A 19,079-nucleotide genomic window follows, 5' to 3' on the forward strand; every position below is an offset into this window, starting at 1 on the left:
AGTTTGTGCTTTTTCATTTCCCTGTGTACACAGAGTATGTGACAGAGAAGTAGTTACATACCCTATAACTTTAGTTGAACCTGTTTCTTATTATTAAGAATAGAGCTGGAGGTTACAACTGAATAAATTATTTCCTTTTTGCCACAAACCGAAGAAAGGAGGGCGTTAACAGTATAATTTACCTATAGAAGTGTTAATTCATACCTCCTCTCCAGAAAAAGCACCCTAACTTTGTCTTGTTGACAACACTCTGGAGATTTGATATCTTTCATTATGAACATTCTTGTAGAGCAGAGAGAATAGTTTTTGTATTCTATCGTATCATGAAAAACATTGGGTTTGCCTTGACTAAGATCCATTTATATCCATGCACCTATGGAAAATTAAGACTATGATTAGAGCGAAGCCTTACCATGTGAATGTAGGTGCTTAACAACTCCCTTTGCCTCTCACTCCCTCTCCTGCTGGTTGGTTATTCACAGTGCCATGTAAAATTTGCTGTTTCTTCCATTCTTTTCCCTGGGCAGGTGACCTGTTCAAAAATATAGGTGCACCGTAAGTGCGTGTGGTACTTTGGTACCTGTGTTATCACTACAGTGTGCTATAAGGTATATTATTTGTATTCCAGCTTGATAGTGCTTTAATATCTAAAGGTCGCATCAGGCAGCTTATCTGTACTGTGGCCACACATTCAATGGGAAATCTTCTGTAACCTAAGAGTATTTTTCTGTGCACCCTCATTCCTGCATGTTGTCCCATCATATCAGTCGTAAATTACATTAATTAATTTTTGGCACAGAGTAAAACTAATAGATTTCTGCCAGACCCCACTAAAAGCTGCCACTTTGGTAGACTGTTTCCTATATGTTCTTACTTTCGTAACCTCCAAAGCAGCTAGTCACTGTGTAACCCATGTAATAGAGTTATAGAATGGCTTACGTTGGAAGAAATCTCAAAGCTTATCCTATTCCAACCCCCCTGCTACAGGGAGGGTTGCCACCCACTAAATCAGGCACCATATCAGACTGCCCAGGACCCCATCCAGCTTCATCTTGAACACTTTCAAGATGGAGCATTCATCCACAGCTTCTCTGAGCAACATCTTCCAGCACTCCACCACTCCCTCTGAAAAATTTCCCCTGACATCTAATCTAAATGTCCCCTCTTTTAGTTTAAAATCATTCCCCCTTCTATTGTCACTGTCTACCTATTAAAAAGTTGATTTCCCCCTGTTTATAAGCTCCTGTGGAGTACTGGAGGGTCTCTCCAGAGCCTTCTCATTTCCAGGCACAGCTCCCTCAGCCTGCCTATGTTTTTGAGCTAAAATTTTGTTTTTATCAGCATTTAAAACACAGACAGCTATCCTGTTGGGGCCAGTTCTGTCAATGTTAGTAACCAAAAATTCTTATTAAAAATGTTGATTGTGACTGGATAATTGCATTACAGCCAAATGCCTTGGAATGAAAGTGTCTCCTTTGTGAAGTTTCTCTGCTGATGGTACTTCATATGATCCTACCCTACTCAAATACATTGTAAAAATGCAGTGGCTTGAGACTGGTTAGTTTACTTGCTAATACAGTATCTTGCTTTACTATGGAGCTTTAGAACTTTTCCAGCTTCCCAGCAGCTGCAAAGAGATCAACATCAATGGGCTGGAGAATCGATTGAAATTATCTCAGTTCATACACTCCTGCAGATCTTAAGAGGTTTGACTGTGGCTGCATTTATTTCACCTTCCTCTCTTACCAAATAGATCCCATCAGTGGTTTTGTATTGCAGAACCAAAAGATCTTTCATATGCTGCTGCTGCCTTTGCAGCTTCATGCCCAGCATTCCCATCTGAATGCCTAGAGAGGCGGTAGATGTCCAATCCATGGAGACACTCAAGTTCAGTGTGGAGGGGGCTCTGAGCAACCTGATGTAGCTGTAAGTGTCCCTGTTTGTTGTAAGGGAGTTCCACTAGATGACCTTTAAGGGTCTCTTCCAACTCATACAATTCTATGATTCTGTGATTCTGTAACCTGCACTGCATTGTGTTCCTATATGCAATTTCAGGCAAGCTTTTGCTCGAATCTATTTATTCTTAATAAATGACGATTCTGTACATAGCTGGGGATGTGTGCTGTTCTAACACCCTGATGAGTAATTGCCCTGTGTGTGGAACCTTTACTTTCTGCCTCCTGCAGTGATTTTAGGAAGGCACCAGTACTCACCATTCCTGTCCCTATCTACCTGACCATACGCTCTGACATATCTGTGTTGTACAGCCAATCTAAAACAAAGTGCATGATACTTGGAAAGTATTGACAAATCTGGCAGAGTGGAGGAGGAGGGAAAGTATCAATACTGGGGAAGAGAAAGAAAACATGAAGAGTGAGGCAAGGCTAAAGATTTACTTTCACTTGAGGAGAAAATAGCACTTTTTGTTTGTTGGTTGGTTACTTTTGATTGTTGGATGTTTATTATTATGAATCTCTACCCAAGAGTCTTGCCTAAGTTCTTAATTGTGTTCTAGTCTCCAGGCTACCCTCCTCCGCTTCAATTCCAGGAACCAAGTTTTCAAGTGAAAGTAAATTCTAAATACAGTTAAAGCAAAATTTGCCACCCACTGCAGCCACCGTGTGCATAGCCAAATAAACATGCTTTGTCCATGCTACGGCTAGCACTTAAATGGGTGGAAGAAAGCCATTCACTTGATAATTATGCAACTAGATTCTCTTGGAATAGCTTTAAAAAGCTCTTTAGTGAAAAGTCTGTAGCAGTCGAACAAAGTAAGTGTTTCCACCGGTGGGAAAATAAGCAAGGGCAATTCTGTGCCTGACCCTGCAATGAGAGGCAGAATTACAATCTGTAGCCATGGGCTAATAAGGATTCAGTGCATGGCAGCAGCAAGCTGTACCCCTTCTGCACTCCTTGGGAACAGGTCTGAGTTCATTGATACCACCAAAAAGAGTCAGGAACGGTGGTAAAATAACAATGAGTGGATTTTGGTTTATCCCAAGGATACTAAACCAGCAGTACAATCGCTGGGGGTTAATATTGCTGTAAACTTTTAAAAAGAGTTTGTGGTGGAAAAGATCCTGAGGAAGAGTCTCCTGGCCAGACAGACTGCAGCTTCTTCTTCCCCATCTGTTCCCCATCTCTTCCCCATCTCCCACAGCAAGCCTTAGTACTGTAGTAAAGAGGCTAAGTATCATTGCATCTCTTTCTCTTTGAATTGGATAGATTTACTGCTTGGTCCTTGAGAACTGCAGTGGATGCTGTGGTAGCTGCCTCCAGTTCCTAATGCAGGGCAAAAAGAATAGAAGTGTTTGAATCAGACAGGCTATCCAAAGGCAAGCTTCCAAACATATACTTCTCATAAGGGTCCGCCTATACAGCAATTATGGAAGATTACAGGGAAATGTATATTTAAAACTCTGTTGAACAGTTCCTATTCCTTGTATGGGGGGCATTTTTCTTCTGCAATTAAAAATCTGACCTTCAGTCAGCTATCACTTTGACAGCTGTCTTCTCTTAAAAAAAATCCCTCCTTATTTCAAGAGCAAATGCCTCCAAATGCAGAAACAGTCCTGCTATGATATCACCTCAATGAATAAAACCATCTCTTGCACTGACAAACCTCAACTGGGTTTTGGTTTTGTGGGAGGTGTTGGTATATCCAGAGCATGGGGTGAGCAGAGCCTTGTCATGGCTCTGTCCTCTGCATGGAGAGGGGTTGGTTGGGCTGGTCACGATCATGATTTGGTGCCCCTTAAAAAAAAAAAAAAAAAGAGCACCCTAACAGTTATGATGACGTCAGTTTTCTAGGAAAATTGGATTCTTAAATGCTGAATTTCACTGTAGGTGGTGGAACAGACTGCAGCCCCACAGCACTGTGTGGGAACTTGAGAGCAGTCAGCTCCTTAAAAGCGCAGACCTAAACTGCAAAGACAAACCACTTGGAACAACCCAGCAATCTGAACTCATTCCCTCTCTGCACCTGTATTTGCCTTAGCTGGAGCTGCAAAAATGCCATCTTTAATTCTGACATCCTTGTGCTAAGTGATGCATGGCTTAAAGATTTGTCTGTGACCTCATGCGTGTCTGTGCAGATAGCCAGTGCTGTGCGTGCAATAGATCACTTTGCAAGGAGCAGAGGATTACTAAGCCATATGCCCTCCTTGCAATTTAAGGCTTTCCCTTTTTCCAGTACCAGCAGTCAAATAATTAATCTGAAAGTGCCTGGGAATTTCAGAAGGCAGTGGGATGCTGAGAAGGCTCCGTTAGATTCTTGTGTCATGTCTAGCCTGTCAGAAAGACTCCCGAGGGAAATAATGTGGTGGTGGCATCACTCAACAGCAGTGAGAGCGGCACTCATGGCATTAACTCTCTCTATCCCAACAGCAGGAAATATCCTTGCAGCAATCTGCAAACATTTCAAGCAGACAATAAATGGCATTCTGGAGAAGAGGAGGCCCAGGGGAGACCTTATCACTCTCTACAACTCCCTGAAAGGAGGTGGTAGTGAGGTGAGGGTCATCCTCTTCTCCCAGGTAATAGCGATAGAATGAGTGCAAATGGCCCCAATTACACTAGGGGAAGTTCAGGTTTGATATTGGGAAAAACTTCTCCAAAAGAGTGGTGAGGTAGTGGCACAGGCTGCCCAGGCAGGTGGTGGAGTCACCTCCCTGGAGGTGTTTGACAAATATGTAGATGTGGCACTGAGGGACATGGTTAGTGTGCACGGTGCGAATGGGCTCACGATTGGACTAGACGATTTCTAATGGTCTTTTCCAACCTTTGCGATTCTCTGATTTTCCCTTGGCTAACACTTCTCTTCCTCTGTCTCTCTCAGCATACAGCGTCGGCTGTCCTTGCAGCTGCCCATCCTCCACCATGCCTACCTGCCCTCCATAGGAGGAGTTGACGCGAGTTGTGCCAGCCCCTGTGTAAGCCCCAGCGCCAGCCCTCGGCACAGGCACGTGCCACCCTCCTTCCGAGTGATGGTTTCTGGGCTGTAGGAAGGAGAGATCAGTGCTTCCTGAACTGCTTTTAAGTACTCAAAGACTGGTCTAAACATCCGACATAGAACTCTGCTACAAGCACGTGACATTGGCTCTGAGCACAGAGGAACTACTGCTGAGGCCACCGCCACAGGAGTGCCAGGGTAGCTCATGTGGGAAGGCGAAGGAGGAGGATGCGAGGAGCTTGATCTGTAGCCTTATTCATGGAGTTTTTATTTCTTCACGTAGAAGTCACTGAAAACATTTCTTCCCAAATTTCTACTAGCAACAAGGAGGCTGGGAAATACGAATCTTGCAAAAAAGACTCTAGGAAAAACACTCAAATGTCACTGAGCTTTACGTGGCTGCTGAGAACATGCAATTCTATACTGTATCCATGTAAGGAAAAATACAGTGATTGAGCTATAATGTATTTATTGAAATAGATACACTCATTTTTACAAGAGTTGTGTTAAATTGCTGGAAACATTCTGCACTGGTTAGTCTTGCTTGTTTTCATTTCAGGGATGATGTTCTGTAGGAAAGAAGGAATGTGAGAAATGGTTCCTCGGGTGCCATTGAGACTGCAGGGTCACCTCAAACTAACAACGGTACAAGAAGCCCGAGCAGGGCTGAAGTTACAACAGGAGAGAGCTGCTGATGGAATCACAGTACTTTGCCCTTCTCCAAGGATGGCAGCCACTGCTGGCCATCGGCAGCTTCGGTTTAATGAGGTCTCAGAGCAAGCACCACCAACCATAATGTACTAAACTGCCTAGAAAAGTCCTCAGGCTGAGGACAGCTGGGTAGTAAAGTCTTAATGTCACAGGATGGATTGTTTTTCATAGTTTGTTTGAATTATGTCACACATAATTACAATAAAAATAATTTAGTGGACTGGGGGTGGGGGGTTAGGGCACAGCACTTTGCCGCTGCAGGCAACACCTGCAGAGCATGTAGATGTGGCCATACACTATGTTTGCTTCGTACCTGCTTGTGTGACAGTCGCGGCAGACAACAGAGAAAACAGATCAAATTTACCAATAGAATATTTCATTTGAATCTTGAGAGGGGGAAAAAAAAAAAGAATAAAAATAAAAAACAACTCAAAAGCATGGTTTTTACACTTTAGCTCTATCCCCTGAACCGAAGTAATTAGGAGGAACAATAGTGGCGCACCATCTGGACCAGCTCTGGAGCCAAGCCTCCAGGCACAGGTGAGATCCAAGTGCAGCTTCTTTTTCCAAGGAACTGGAAATGTGGCATCTCTCTGCCAGGGCTGCTTGCTAGGAGCAGGGGGAAAATACCGAAGCATCCACTGGGCTCTCAGTCCTCTTTGACCAATGCCTGTGCACCTCAGACCAGACCTTGGGAATGACGTTTCTACAAAGGTTTACAAATTAACCATGGCTAAAGCACAGCTAAAAAGGTCCATTAGCTGAAGGACTTAACTGCAGCTTTGATGAGCTGGCATATATCTCCATTGAAAATAGAACACACCTCATAGTGGCCAAAACCGATGTGAATATATATCCGAATCTTACAATCAGGAGCATCACAAAATGTTTCACTTGGCACATACGGTAAGAGAGGTTATGGAAATATCTGTAGCTTTTAGAACAAAAACATGTAAGTATAAACACAGATAAAATAGAACTCATTACTCTGTTTAAGCACTAAACACTGACGTCACTCAATGTGTGTTGACAGTATTCTCTTGCTTTATTAATATCATCAGGGCCTGGTTTATTTTAAAAGGAATGTTAATTTTTAAAAAGAGAAAAAAATACAATATTGTATATAATGTATACACAAAGATCTCTGTAGAAATATTATTCCAACTTAGCAGGAAAAAAAAAATCGGAAGTATCGGACCATTGGAGGTGAGTGTGTGTGTGTGTCTGTAACTTCGTGAATACTGACTGTGTGACGTTTATTAGGTTTAAACCATGCAGTACATTCTTTGTCTCAATGATACTGTAGTTTCTCCCATAACATTTTTTTTTACTTTACTGCAGATAACAAGACCAACCAAGTGAATATAGCTATTTAATGTTTCTGTTCTTTTATACTGCAGCAAAAATGTACTGTAAATTTATGAAGAGGCTGTGCCCCAATGGCATTTTCCAATGATGTTAGTGCACAAATGCTTTAAACTAGACTGGAACTGCCAGAATAAAATGTAAATGAAGAATTTCTTGTATAACCTTATACTGCATGAGATCAATTTTTAATAAATTGTTGCAAATCTGTTTTTATGAATAAAATATAGAAAACCTAGCTTTTTGGACTCAGTGTCCTCTTACCCTACAGCAGAACTGTTCTATATATGCATATATATATGTATATATACCTTTACATAAAAGCCTTCCCTGGAGAAGGACAAATCCTATTATAACACCACACTGTAATAAAAGTCACAGTACAAATCCATGTAGTTGAAGGGTTCACATCTAGAGAAAACAGATAAATGGGTTTCTGTCCTGAAATACAATCATGGCATTGTTCAGGAGTGAAGTCTAAGCCCTTTTTCAAATGGGAAAATAGCATATATTAAATATATTCCAAATATTTACTTCCATGCCTAACTAAATATGTACACTATTCTCTCTTGCACCATAGAAAGTGTGAGTTCAGGAGAAGGAAGAAAAATTGAACTTTTTAGGTAAGTTATTGAAGCTGAGGCAAACTTCTAGCTATATACATTGGTCGCTCTGAAAATAATGCCTCCTGTAATCTTCCATGGAAACAACAACAGGTTCAAAGGACACAACAGCTCTGTTTGATAGAGCAAATTCTCAGCTACAAAACACTATTTTTCAACACAGTCACCAATGCGAGCTAAGCATTTTCACCAGCAATTAACAGCCTGTATGTTGCATTCACATACATCTGTACCAGAGGAGGTGACTCATTGTCACTGCCACCACAGCTGAAACGCAGCACCCACTGCCTCACTGTGCTCACATCCACTGTTTGGTCTCCATAAACATTCAGCATGCATCGATGAATGTCAGTGGGTGCCATTTTTTTCCACATGGAGGAAATCTGTAACACACATTTACTTCCATGGCAGACACCATTGTGCCAGACTGCCCCTCTGCTGCCATCTATCACACAGGAGCAAAATGTAATGGAATATGGATGGGAAGGTTCAACTTCTACTACCATACCACCAACATCCACCTCTGATGTCACGGGCCAACATAATCAAGGCATTACCTTCGGAGCAGCCCTTGTGCTCCAGAGAATGAGAAGGCTATGAGGATGATCACCAAATGTTTCATGAAGCAAACATTAAACCTCTTCATCCAGTTTTGCACAGATTTTGAGTCCTAAACCCATCTCTTCTCATGGCAGCATACGAGGAGGGTAGGTGCATGGAGTGAGGTGGAGAAAGGAGCATTTTATTTTACTTGCTTTTTTTTAACAGTAGAACTCTCAAACCTGCATATGCAAGAAGTATGAAGGAACTGAGAGCCATGACAAATGTGTTTCCTGTAGATTTCTGATGCAACTGAGGAGTGCTGCAGAACACATGCTAAGGAGAAAATATGAGTGTGAAACCAGCAGCATGGATCATGGATCTCAATGCACTGTACCAGATGGCAGGAGAAACTCACACAGATACATCAAAGCTCATTCAGAAAAAGAAAAAAAGAAAAAAAGAAAAAAAAAAAAAGCGTAGAACAACTCTATTGTGTTCTACATTCAGCCAAAAATGGTGGAAGGATGTGAGGAACTTAGAGCGCTTCAGGAATAATAGGAAATAAGAACAAAATAAATCATTGCTCTGAGAGGTCAAGAAAGTAAGGGGAAGACGTCAAGGAAGTAAGTTTACTCAAACCACTGAGTGTCTGCAGCAAGTACACTTTCCCTAAAATCATTGACAGTGCCACTGAATTCACAAAAAATTAGCAATTTTGCAGAAACTTTCAAAAAAATTTTATTACTTTCAAAAATAATTGATGGCACTGAGGATGATGAGGGAAGAGCAAGAAAGACTCTTCTGTTTTTTTTCAAAACACATAACATCTTGATGTTTTATAATCAAATCTCTTTTGAGAACATGCTCATTTATCACAAATGCCAATACAGCATATGTTTCTCCCCAAGATTGGATTAGTGTTCCTGGTCCTTTCTGCTCAGGCTTGCCTAGGTGCTGGAGGACCTGTCCCTTCCCTTCCACAGTACCCTGCTGCTATCAGCCCAAAGGATGGGCCAGGCCTGCCTCTTGGTGGGCTCACTCTCACTACCACTGTCTTATTTAATTGAGATTTGCTTCTTGCTTTCTGAGAAGACTGACAGGTTTATTACAGTGCTTTAAATATCATGATTTTTATCTGAGTTCATTTCTCATATTTACTGACTGCCTCTTCCATCAGTAGATATGGTGAATGGCACTTATACCCATTACTTTAATGTACACGAATACTATTCACAAATGAATTCCAAGAGCACTCTGCCTCTTGAGCCCATTGGGATCCTGCTCATGCTTCGCTACACTTATTTCTGCTCCATGCTTACATGAGGGCATTGCTGGACTAGAACTGCAATTGAAGAGATGGGGAGAAGACTGCTGGAGCCTTGTGCTGGGTTGCTGGCACTGGCATCCCGGTTGCCTGTACACTACATCAGTAACCTCTCTTAACAGATGATTTGAGCCACTAGCTTTGCTAACTGCAACTAATTTACTCAATCCCCTTACAACGAGGCGCTGAAATTAGTTGACTGAAGGGAAAGAGCAATGGGTAGAAAAGAGGAGAAAGGAGAAAGGGATCTCTGTAAGCATGTCCTTCACCATCCCCAAGAAGATGGCCAACACTGACTTCATCAGAGCCAAGCATAACACATGCATTTAGACAAAATACTGGAATTCAGAGGCTAATTGGTTTTCACTTGCTTGTTTATGCAGCAGCAGCCCTGTACCCTCTTGCATAAATTGCATTGTGTATAAATAAGAGTGGTACTTGCTACCAAACTTTCACAGATATTTTACTTAGACAAATGAAAATAATTTAAAAAATAATAATAATAATTAAAAAAAAAAAAAAAGATATATCACAGATTTAAATGACTATGCAGCTGTGGAACAAAGCCAGGGTTGGGTTACCTTGAGATGTTGGTTTGGGCTGCCCTAGGCTGTGGCCAGCACAGGTCGGTCTTCATGCTGTGGCCATTTGCTCACAGCACACTGCTGTTGGCCTCATTCCAGTATTATGAATGGCCAACTAATGAATCTGAAGACATCTACTGTAGTTTAGTTGGCTTATTTGTTGGGTTACTAGATGGGAGCAGTGATTCCAGGGCAGCCAGACTCATAGAATCATTAAGGTTGCAAGGACCACCAAGATCATCTACTCCAGTCATCAACCCACTCCTGTGGCCACTCTTAACCATATTGCTGAGTGCCACATCTACCTTTTTCTTGAAAACTTCCAGGGATAGTGACTCCACAACTTGCTGCCTCCTCTCTACTTCTAGGCTTGAATGAATTGTCATGTATTTTCCTGCATCTTTTTCAGCTATTCTACCAGCTCAACTCCATGTCTCACTTCCTTTGTTCTCCGGGTAGATTTTACCAATATTTGAATATCTGATATCTTCAAATCCTGAAAAAGTTGTCAGACCTTACTTGAGAAGTCAGAAGGAGCACTCTCCTCAGGAGACCCAAATGTGATCAAAATAGCTTCAAGCATTAAAAAGTGCCTATTTTAATACAACCTCCCTTAAATAAGCTTTCTATTTTTTCCAGCCTACGTCAGCAGTCAGTAACCGCTCATTGTCATCTAAAAAGACAAAATGCACACCCAGCTCTAGCAGGCATGCTTGCAACAGTTTTTCATATCCCTTATTTGCTGCTATTTTTTATGGTCTTGTTGCTGATATATTGTTTGTTTGTTTTCAAGCAAGACAGAAACAAAATGAACTTCCCCATATGGAGAACACCAACCACAGAGCACTCACGTCTGTGCTGTGCAAATGCTCAAATACAAACTGCCTTTCCTCATCCAACATGCAAAGTGCGTAACTCAGGCCATGCGGGTAGGAGTTTAGAGCTGCAGACAGATAAAAGATAATAAAATGAGCTTGGGCCTCATTAACTTACCCTGCTGATGGGAACATTAACATAGATTAAAATCCACATTCTAAAAAGAAAACTCAGTCCCAGACTTTGTCATAGGCAGACTTCAAGTAATAATGAATTCCTTTTATTAATTGGATTGGACTCGATGATCTCTGGAGGTCCCTTCCAACCCCTACGATTCTGTTATTCTGTGAATTTGGTTCATCATATTTTGATGCTGCAGTAGGATGCTCTACATAAAGAAAGACCTCTCAAAGTTTTGTAACCAAATGCAATTCTGAGAATTAAATCTCTGCTTATGCACTTTGCCAATGGCTTTGATGATCATTCTGCTGCTCTGGCTGCATATATAGAAAGAGACCAGGAAGACACTCCTTTTATCAGGACCTACTTCAGCTTGGCATGTATAAAAACATTTATGAATATATCAGAATTTAGACAACCTTGCTCAAATTAATTCAGTATGGTTTATTCAAAATGATGAAAAGATGTTTCTCATAAATTTCTATCTCTTTTGGATTAAGGCTATCCTTTCATTGATATTCCATTCTTTTAATCTATTCTATATAAAAGTTGCATTGACTTCATTGTATTAACATCACATTGCTAGCACTATACTGGTAAGCAAATAATGACTTTTCATCTTATTCTTTCCTTTTTCTGTTCTTATAGGGAAATGGTGTTTACAGCATACTGTTCTGCAATTATACACATTAAAACTCCTTAAGGAAAGGAGTTGGGCTTTCTGTGAGTTTTAATTTAAAACTTTAATTTCCTTTAATTAAGGACAGGACAAGCACAATGTTTATAAGTGGAAATGCACAAATGAATGATTTATGGAGACCATGGGTTCATCCAAAAGTCCATCCCAGCCTTTATCTGGCCCTTTGGAAAGCATCATCTTCCCTCTGGGCTGGGAAGTTCATCACATCATCATAATCATCGTCAGTGATCCTTATCCCAAAGCATGAGGCCATCTTTTAGCTTTGCTAATCCCAGTCACCAGTTTATTACTTCAAATATACTTTCCTCTTACTCTACCATCTCACTTGACTCTGATATACCACATGAGCTTGCGCTCTTCTTTCCTGGCATAGCTGCCATGGTGAGATGCTGCAGTCATGTTTTCTTTCAGACTCCCCTTGATGAATAGACACTCTTGGCCAGAGGGATGTTATTTGTTGCAAACTTTCCCCCACTCTTTGCAATATACTTGCATATTTTCTTCACTGATACGTGATGCTTTAAGCTGCACCATGTAAACAATGGTTGTCTAAGGCAGGTGTTTTGGTCCTGTGTCAGTGACAGAGAAATTTTCTGTCTGTACGTCACTAAAAGGTCTCATAATTCCACGAGACGAGGAGAGTGACCTATCACATGCCTTTCAGGGATGTGTTTACGCATTTGGCAAAGATTTATTTTGACGTCTGCGGTACATCATGCAACACACTGCTCTGTGCATCGTAGTCTGCTTTATATTTAACACACAGATCAGTGGCTCAGTGTGCCGTGGATCCCTTCTTGCTGAAGTTCTGCATCTCAGATGCCTTCATTCTGGCAAGGCTCCAGGCTCAGTCACTGTGTGCAGAACTGTTCTTCATCAACAACAAACCTTTCTGCTTAAAAACATCCCACACTCTGCTAACTTGCTTTTGCACCTGTCAGGCAGTTATTTGGCTACCCATAAATTACAATATTCTTTCTTGTCCTACCTAGTTCCCTCCTATTTTTCAGTTCAGTCCTGTTTCTGAGAGTTTCTGGCTTCAAGCCCTAAGAATTCTCCTCTGCATCTCTCTTGACTATTCACTTTCAGCACTTTTTGTTTCTTTAGAGGCCAGAACTGTTCCTCACAAACACCAAACACATCTGTCCGCCTCATGGTTTGTCAGATAGCTGCCCAAGTACTTCCTTGCCAGGTGAAAGGGCATGAATCCCCAAGAACAAAATCTGTTGAAGATATAAACCAGGAGATGCAGATTTGTTATTGCTAGATGTGGGCTACATTATGTGCATTAAATGCATGATGACTGATGACTTATTGGGCTGTTTTGGGCAGATGCGAACTTAGTTTGATTATGACTACTGAAGTTACTAACAAGTTGGGAACCAAGTGCTTTGTCTTGCTCTTTTAAAGCTGGTTCTGCAATAGCGCCTCTCTCCTATGAGGAAAGGTTGAGAGAACTGGGATTGTTTAGCCTGGAGAAGAGAAGGCTCCGGACAGACCTCATTGTGGCCTTCCAGTACTTGAAGGGAGCCTACAAACAGGAGGAGGAATGGCTGTTTACAAGGGTGGATAGTGATAGGACAAGGGGGAATGGTTTTAAACTGAGACAGGGAAGGTTTAGCTTGGATATTAGGAGGAAGTTTTTCACACAGAGGGTGGTGATGCACTGGAACAGGTTGCCCAAGGAGGTTGTGGATGCCCCATCCCTGGAGGCATTCAAGGCCAGGCTGGATGTGGCTCTGGGCAGCCTATTCTGGTGGTTGGTGACCCTAGATGATCATTGTGATCCTTTTCAACCCAGGCCATTCTATGATTCTATGATTCTATGATTCTATGATTCTATGATTCTATGATTCTATGATTCTATGATTCTATGATTCTATGATTCTATGATTCTATGATTCTATGATAGCAAGCCTCAACTCCATGTGGCAAATGTCTAAAAATGAAAAGGAGGTTGTACAGCTTGCTAGCTCACCAATACAAGAAAGTGGTGAGACTGTTCAGGTAACCTAGGACTGGAGGAAGGGCATCTGCTCCCAGCACAGAAGTCTTCCTGGTGAAGAATTTGGGTCACTGCAAACCCTTTCTTCTAAACTTGCTGTCCCTGAGGACTCAAGAAAAGTAAGCACAGCACCACAAGAAGAGCCAAAAACAATGAGGGATGCTCCAAAAGCAATGCCTGTTATTTTATGGTGTTGGCCCACAATGTCATAGAGGCAGATGTTGGTGGTATGGCAGTAGAGACTGAACTTTCCTTCCAATATTCCTTTATACTTTGTTGCCGCGCAACAGATGGCAGCAGAGCGACAGTCTGACACAATGGTGTCCTACATGGAAGTGCTGATGAAGCAAAAGTGTGTAATTGAATTCCTCCATACAGATGAACTCGCACCCACTGACATAAATGCTTGCTGAATGTTTATGTAGACCAAACAGTGGATGTAATCACAGTAAGGCAGTGGGTGATGCATTTCAGCAGTGGCAACAGCAACAGAGAGTCATCTCCACCGCTGCACAGTTTTACAAGGGCAGCATGCAGGCTCTTGTTCATTGCTGGTGAAAATGCATAGCTAATGGTGGTGACTATGTTGAAAGATACTGTTTTGTGGGTGAGAATGTGCTCTATCCAACAGTGTTATAGTGTTCTTTGTACCTGTTGTAGTTTCCATGGAAAAAAATAGGAGGCATTATTTTCAATGCAAACTAAGTAGAAAAGCTGAGGGGAGGCCTGATGGCTGCTGCAGCTCCTCACAGGGAGCGGAGGGGCAGCGCTGAGCGCTGCTCTGTGTGACAGCGACAGGGCCCGAGGGAACAGCATGGAGCTGTGTGAGGGGAGGGGCAGCTGGGGGTCAGGGAAAGGGTCTGCACCAGAGGGTGGTGGGCATGGAACGGGCTGCACAGGGCTGTGGGCTTGGCTCCGAGTGCCGGAATTCAGGATGCATTTGGACAGTGCTCTCAGACAGACACAGGGTTTTGAGTAGTCCTGTGTGGGACCAGGAGTTGGGTTCAGTGATCCCAGATGGAAAACCATAAAGCAGGGCAAGGGCATATTGTAAAACAAAACAGAGTCTAGAGAAGGGAGAAAACATATGTATGGTTGTATGTATTAAAAGCAGTTTTAGAAAAGCAGTTAGTCTTCCTGAAAATGATTAAGTATAGAATAAGATTCCACATTTTTCCAAAGCCAAAGCTTTAAATCAGAAACTGCTGCCCAGATGTATGGACAAGTTGCGTAGGTTTAAGCACATTGATTTTATAGTGTAGAATTTGGAACATCAGAGTCCTATGTTCAGGGTCAAAATAATCGCATATTCACAAGCAGATGAGAAATATTAAATAAATACTATGTTGATTTATCATTTATCATGGAATTTTTGACAGGATAATCTAGGCTCATACATTTTCTTTTAATAAATTGTTGCTATTTTTGTAGAGGAGAAACGTGCAGTGACTAATACCAGTATTTACAATTTAGATTTATAGCTAACTTTATCAATAGCTTTCATTTTTCTTCTTTTATAAATTTCCCTTATTCTGTGTTTTGTTGGGCTTTTCTTTTAATGATTAAATTCAAATTGGCATCCATAGGCCAATTTCATTTTTAATTTAAGAGTGTGAACCAAAAATAGCTTCACGAGTAAAGAATTAAACAAATGTGAAATGAACATATGGCAAAAAAAACAAGCTCTTTTAGCTGTTCTTTGAGTATACTACGATTTATAATAGTAAGGTTATGTGGTGGAGTATAGAGTACAAAACTTACTAAATAATGAATGCAGTACTTCCGTGCCATTTTGCTGGCAATAACCCTGAGCAATTTTAATTAGCTTCACCTCCCCTTAACTGCAAGGACAGCTGGGGATGTTCAGCCTTCCTATAAAAGCAGAGTTCTGCAAGTCATTTTATTTAGATTTATCTATTTAATTAATTAATTTTGCTACCAAGACTCAGCTGTTCAACTCATTTACCAAATTTCTGTGTGACGTCTTTTAGATTATGCATCTAAAAAACCATCTCCATGATGACTGGCAGGGAAACCCCAATAACTCAATGAGAAAAACAGAACACCCGGACATCATCACTGCCTTGGCATTGTAGGAAAGCAATTAACTTGTGAGGATCCATCTCCAACAACACAAAGCTGAAAGCAGCTGAATCCCATAAGCTTAATCAGAGAGGAGCACCCTGATCTGGCTCCTCATTGAGGGATGCTCAGCCCACAGTCCCAGGATGAGGTTCAGCAGGAAAGGTTCTCCAGATCATCTTACAGCCTAGGAGGGAGTTTCTGCCTGTGGTGTGGGACTCTACGTGGTATGTAAGGAAATAGTATCTGGAGATTGTGCAAGCCCCTGTAAGGAGTGTTTATGTGGAAGAATAGTCAAGAACAGTGAGGGATCAAGGAATAAGCATAGGGGGAAAAAAAAGAGATTGAAGGGATAAAAGCAACTGATATATTTCTGTGTGATCACCAGGGAACATCAGGCTGGACTCACTGGTGAGAGGTACTGCAGCAGCTACAAGTCTGGGCTGGATGGCAGAGAGCCGTGGGTGAGGGTTGGCTGCTGGAGGGACCAGGAAGCCAAAACCAGCTATGGAAGGGATCTGTGGAGCCTGGAGGCCAGCTGAGGCATACCTTGGCATGAGCAGAGGAGGTGTCTAGAGATTAGAGGATCCCAGGCCAGCTGCTGGACAGGGAGGGGGTCCAAGACCTGTAGCTGGAGAGCCCACAGCATAGATGTGCATCCATGAGCACCAGCAAGTGGTGTAGGCTTATGGGTCTCAGGAGCTCTTATGATGCAGGTGTTAGCAGCTAGGGAGCTTTGGGTGATTAGGATGGCTGCTGGACAGGCTGCATGCCTACAACCAGCTCCTGGAGGGATCCATATTGTGTACATATGTGTATTTTCCACTAATGCGCTTGCATCCTTATACAGAACAGGGAAACATTTCCTGAAGGAGGGATTAACAGGGCATTTTGCTGCTAATGCAAGGTCATAATCCCCTGAGAAACCAACTGCTAGTCCAGCAGGCAGGTGATTCTGTTACTTGCATTCCCAGTTAGAAACAGTAAGACTTATGTCAGTTAATCTCTGCTCTTTGAAGCCTGGGTTTTACCTAGGTCATTGGCCTCAGCTGCTGTCCTCAAAAGGTACCACTTAAGCAGTCACTCATGGTTTAGTACTCTTGGTCCTCAACGACTTAGCTTCTACTGCATGGAGAATTCTGTTAATTTATATTCTTCTTCTCTTTTACCTCTTCCATGCTTGCCATGTTGATAGCTGGGGAGCAGACCTCCTCAGCTCAGCTGTGAAGAAAAGATTCCCTTCTGGTTCGGAGCATCAGTAAAATTCTGGGGAGATAGCAGTAAGCAGAGATAACCACAAGACAAAAGACTAGGTGATTATATGGTGACTATGGCTAGATTTGCCTAAAAAGTTTTAAATCTATCTTTCCTTCAAACTGAAGACCTTTCCAGTCCCAAAACCTGCCAAATACATGTTTCTCTGTTAAGCATGGGTGAACCAGCAAGGTAACTGATCTCACCATGTCAGATAGATGGTTTGTTCCTTGCCTGTCTCAATTTTCTCTTACATTAAGGGAAAATGAAACAGATATTTTTTTTGTTGCTGATGTTTTATTAAAATCTAATGTGTTGTCTTTATTACTGCCTGAGGCATGTTATAGGAAACATTAATCTCATCTCATAGTTCTCCTTATCTTCCATAGTCTGGTAGCAACCTTTCTGTTTTTTCTTTTCCAGTCATTGAGGGAATGAGAAAAATTGACCTAGCCTGTTTCACTGCACCAATTTGCTGCAAAAAGTTGATATTCTTAGACAGCAAATGCTTGGAGTATTGCCAAATGGGAGAAGAAAATTGACATTGGTTTTCTGTTGTTCTTACAAGAGTATTTATAGGTCTATAACATATCCTCACCTCCCTAACAGTCTGTCAGACAGCTGGAAGACTTCTAAATTACATGAAAATACCAGTTTTAGGTTCTGTCACTACAGATACTTAGAGCGGCCAAATCTAGAGAACGGAGCAGAAGTCTGCAACACAGGATGAGCTGATGGGAGAGTTCTGTATGGTGGCAGACCCCTGAATTACCAAAGCTGATTTTCCTTAAACATCCGTTCACATTTACTGAGGTATGTGAGCCCAGATGTTTTCTTCTACTGCATTTTAAAGATGTTGTACCATAATGTATATAACAGAATATACATCTAATTCCTTCAACAGCTGGTGAATAGCACACTTGATTCCAGCTAGTTCATTAGGGATGGTGAGGAACAGCCAGTGAAACTAATGAAAAAGAAACACCAAATGGAGAGGGACTTAAAGGGCAATTAGTGCCTCACACACTTTGTTTTCCAGAACATTTCTCCCCAGCCTAAATCACCTTTAAATCGAGAAATGTTGGATAGCAGGAGGTGCTCGGAAGATATATTTGCAGACAGAACTTTCTCTGTTTAACCACAACGCTGCTACAGCACACATGCATTAGGCGGCTTTGATAGCGCTCAGCATCCTCAAATCAAGAAGTTCCACCAGCAGAAGGACAGGAAGCTAGGTCTTACAGTTCTAACATTGTTATTTGCTTTGTGTCTGTGCTGTTAACCCTCATCTCTAAGAACAGCAGGTCTCACTCTCAAGAAAGAATGTACCTTCCTTAGGCAGCTTTCAAATTTAGGAAAATAAGCTCTGCTTATGCAAAGATGTTGGCAGTTCTAGCTAGCTCTTATCCACTCTGTTTAGGCTTTCTAACAAGACACCACATGGCAAATTAGGCAGTTAAAGAAAGTTTTCAGCTAAGTAGCTTACTGACAAATTTGTCTGCTGTTTAAACTACACCTAAAATAAGCATTTTAAAAGTTATCCAAGCTTCTGGACTAAGGGTAAAATACATTTTTCTCAGGGCAAAATATAAAAGAATAAAGTAACAACATGTACACCAACCTCAGCCATTGTTAGCAATTCTCAAGCCCTGCTAAATGTTACCCATCACCCTCTCGTGATCTATTGACCCTTCATACCTTGGAAATTTTGCAGTAAAACCTGCATAGGTGAAGACCCTAGAAAATAAGCATAAAAGAACTATTACCAAAATCGAGGTCTCTTCTGTTGAAAACACCATGTGTCTCAGCTTGCTTCAGCTAAGCTGTGAGGTGTCTGTTTTCATGCTTCAGGCAATTGCAGTTGTCACAAAATGACTCAAGACGATGTTGGCCTTTAAGATATTGGAGAACTTTAGCTGCTTTCTGTAATGCTTCACTTTG

At 41.7% G+C, this 19,079-nt stretch overlaps 1 protein-coding gene across 1 annotated transcript in view; it reads left to right on the forward strand.

Moving 5' to 3' along the window:
• The window catches only part of GABBR2 (gamma-aminobutyric acid type B receptor subunit 2), a 444,892-nt gene extending 437,632 nt beyond the window's left edge, over positions 1-7,260 (forward strand). The window contains exon 19 of the mRNA XM_085220593.1: positions 4,838-7,260. Within this exon, the coding sequence (XP_085076719.1) occupies positions 4,838-5,003 (166 nt within the window). The 3' untranslated portion in view covers positions 5,004-7,260. The remainder of the gene's footprint in view (positions 1-4,837) is intronic.
• The last annotated feature ends 11,819 nt before the right edge of the window (positions 7,261-19,079 follow it).

Source organism: Meleagris gallopavo, chromosome 3 (genome assembly GCF_905368555.1).
Source record: "Meleagris gallopavo chromosome 3, MGAL_WU_HG_1.1, whole genome shotgun sequence".
Taxonomy (NCBI): Eukaryota; Metazoa; Chordata; class Aves; order Galliformes; family Phasianidae; genus Meleagris; species Meleagris gallopavo.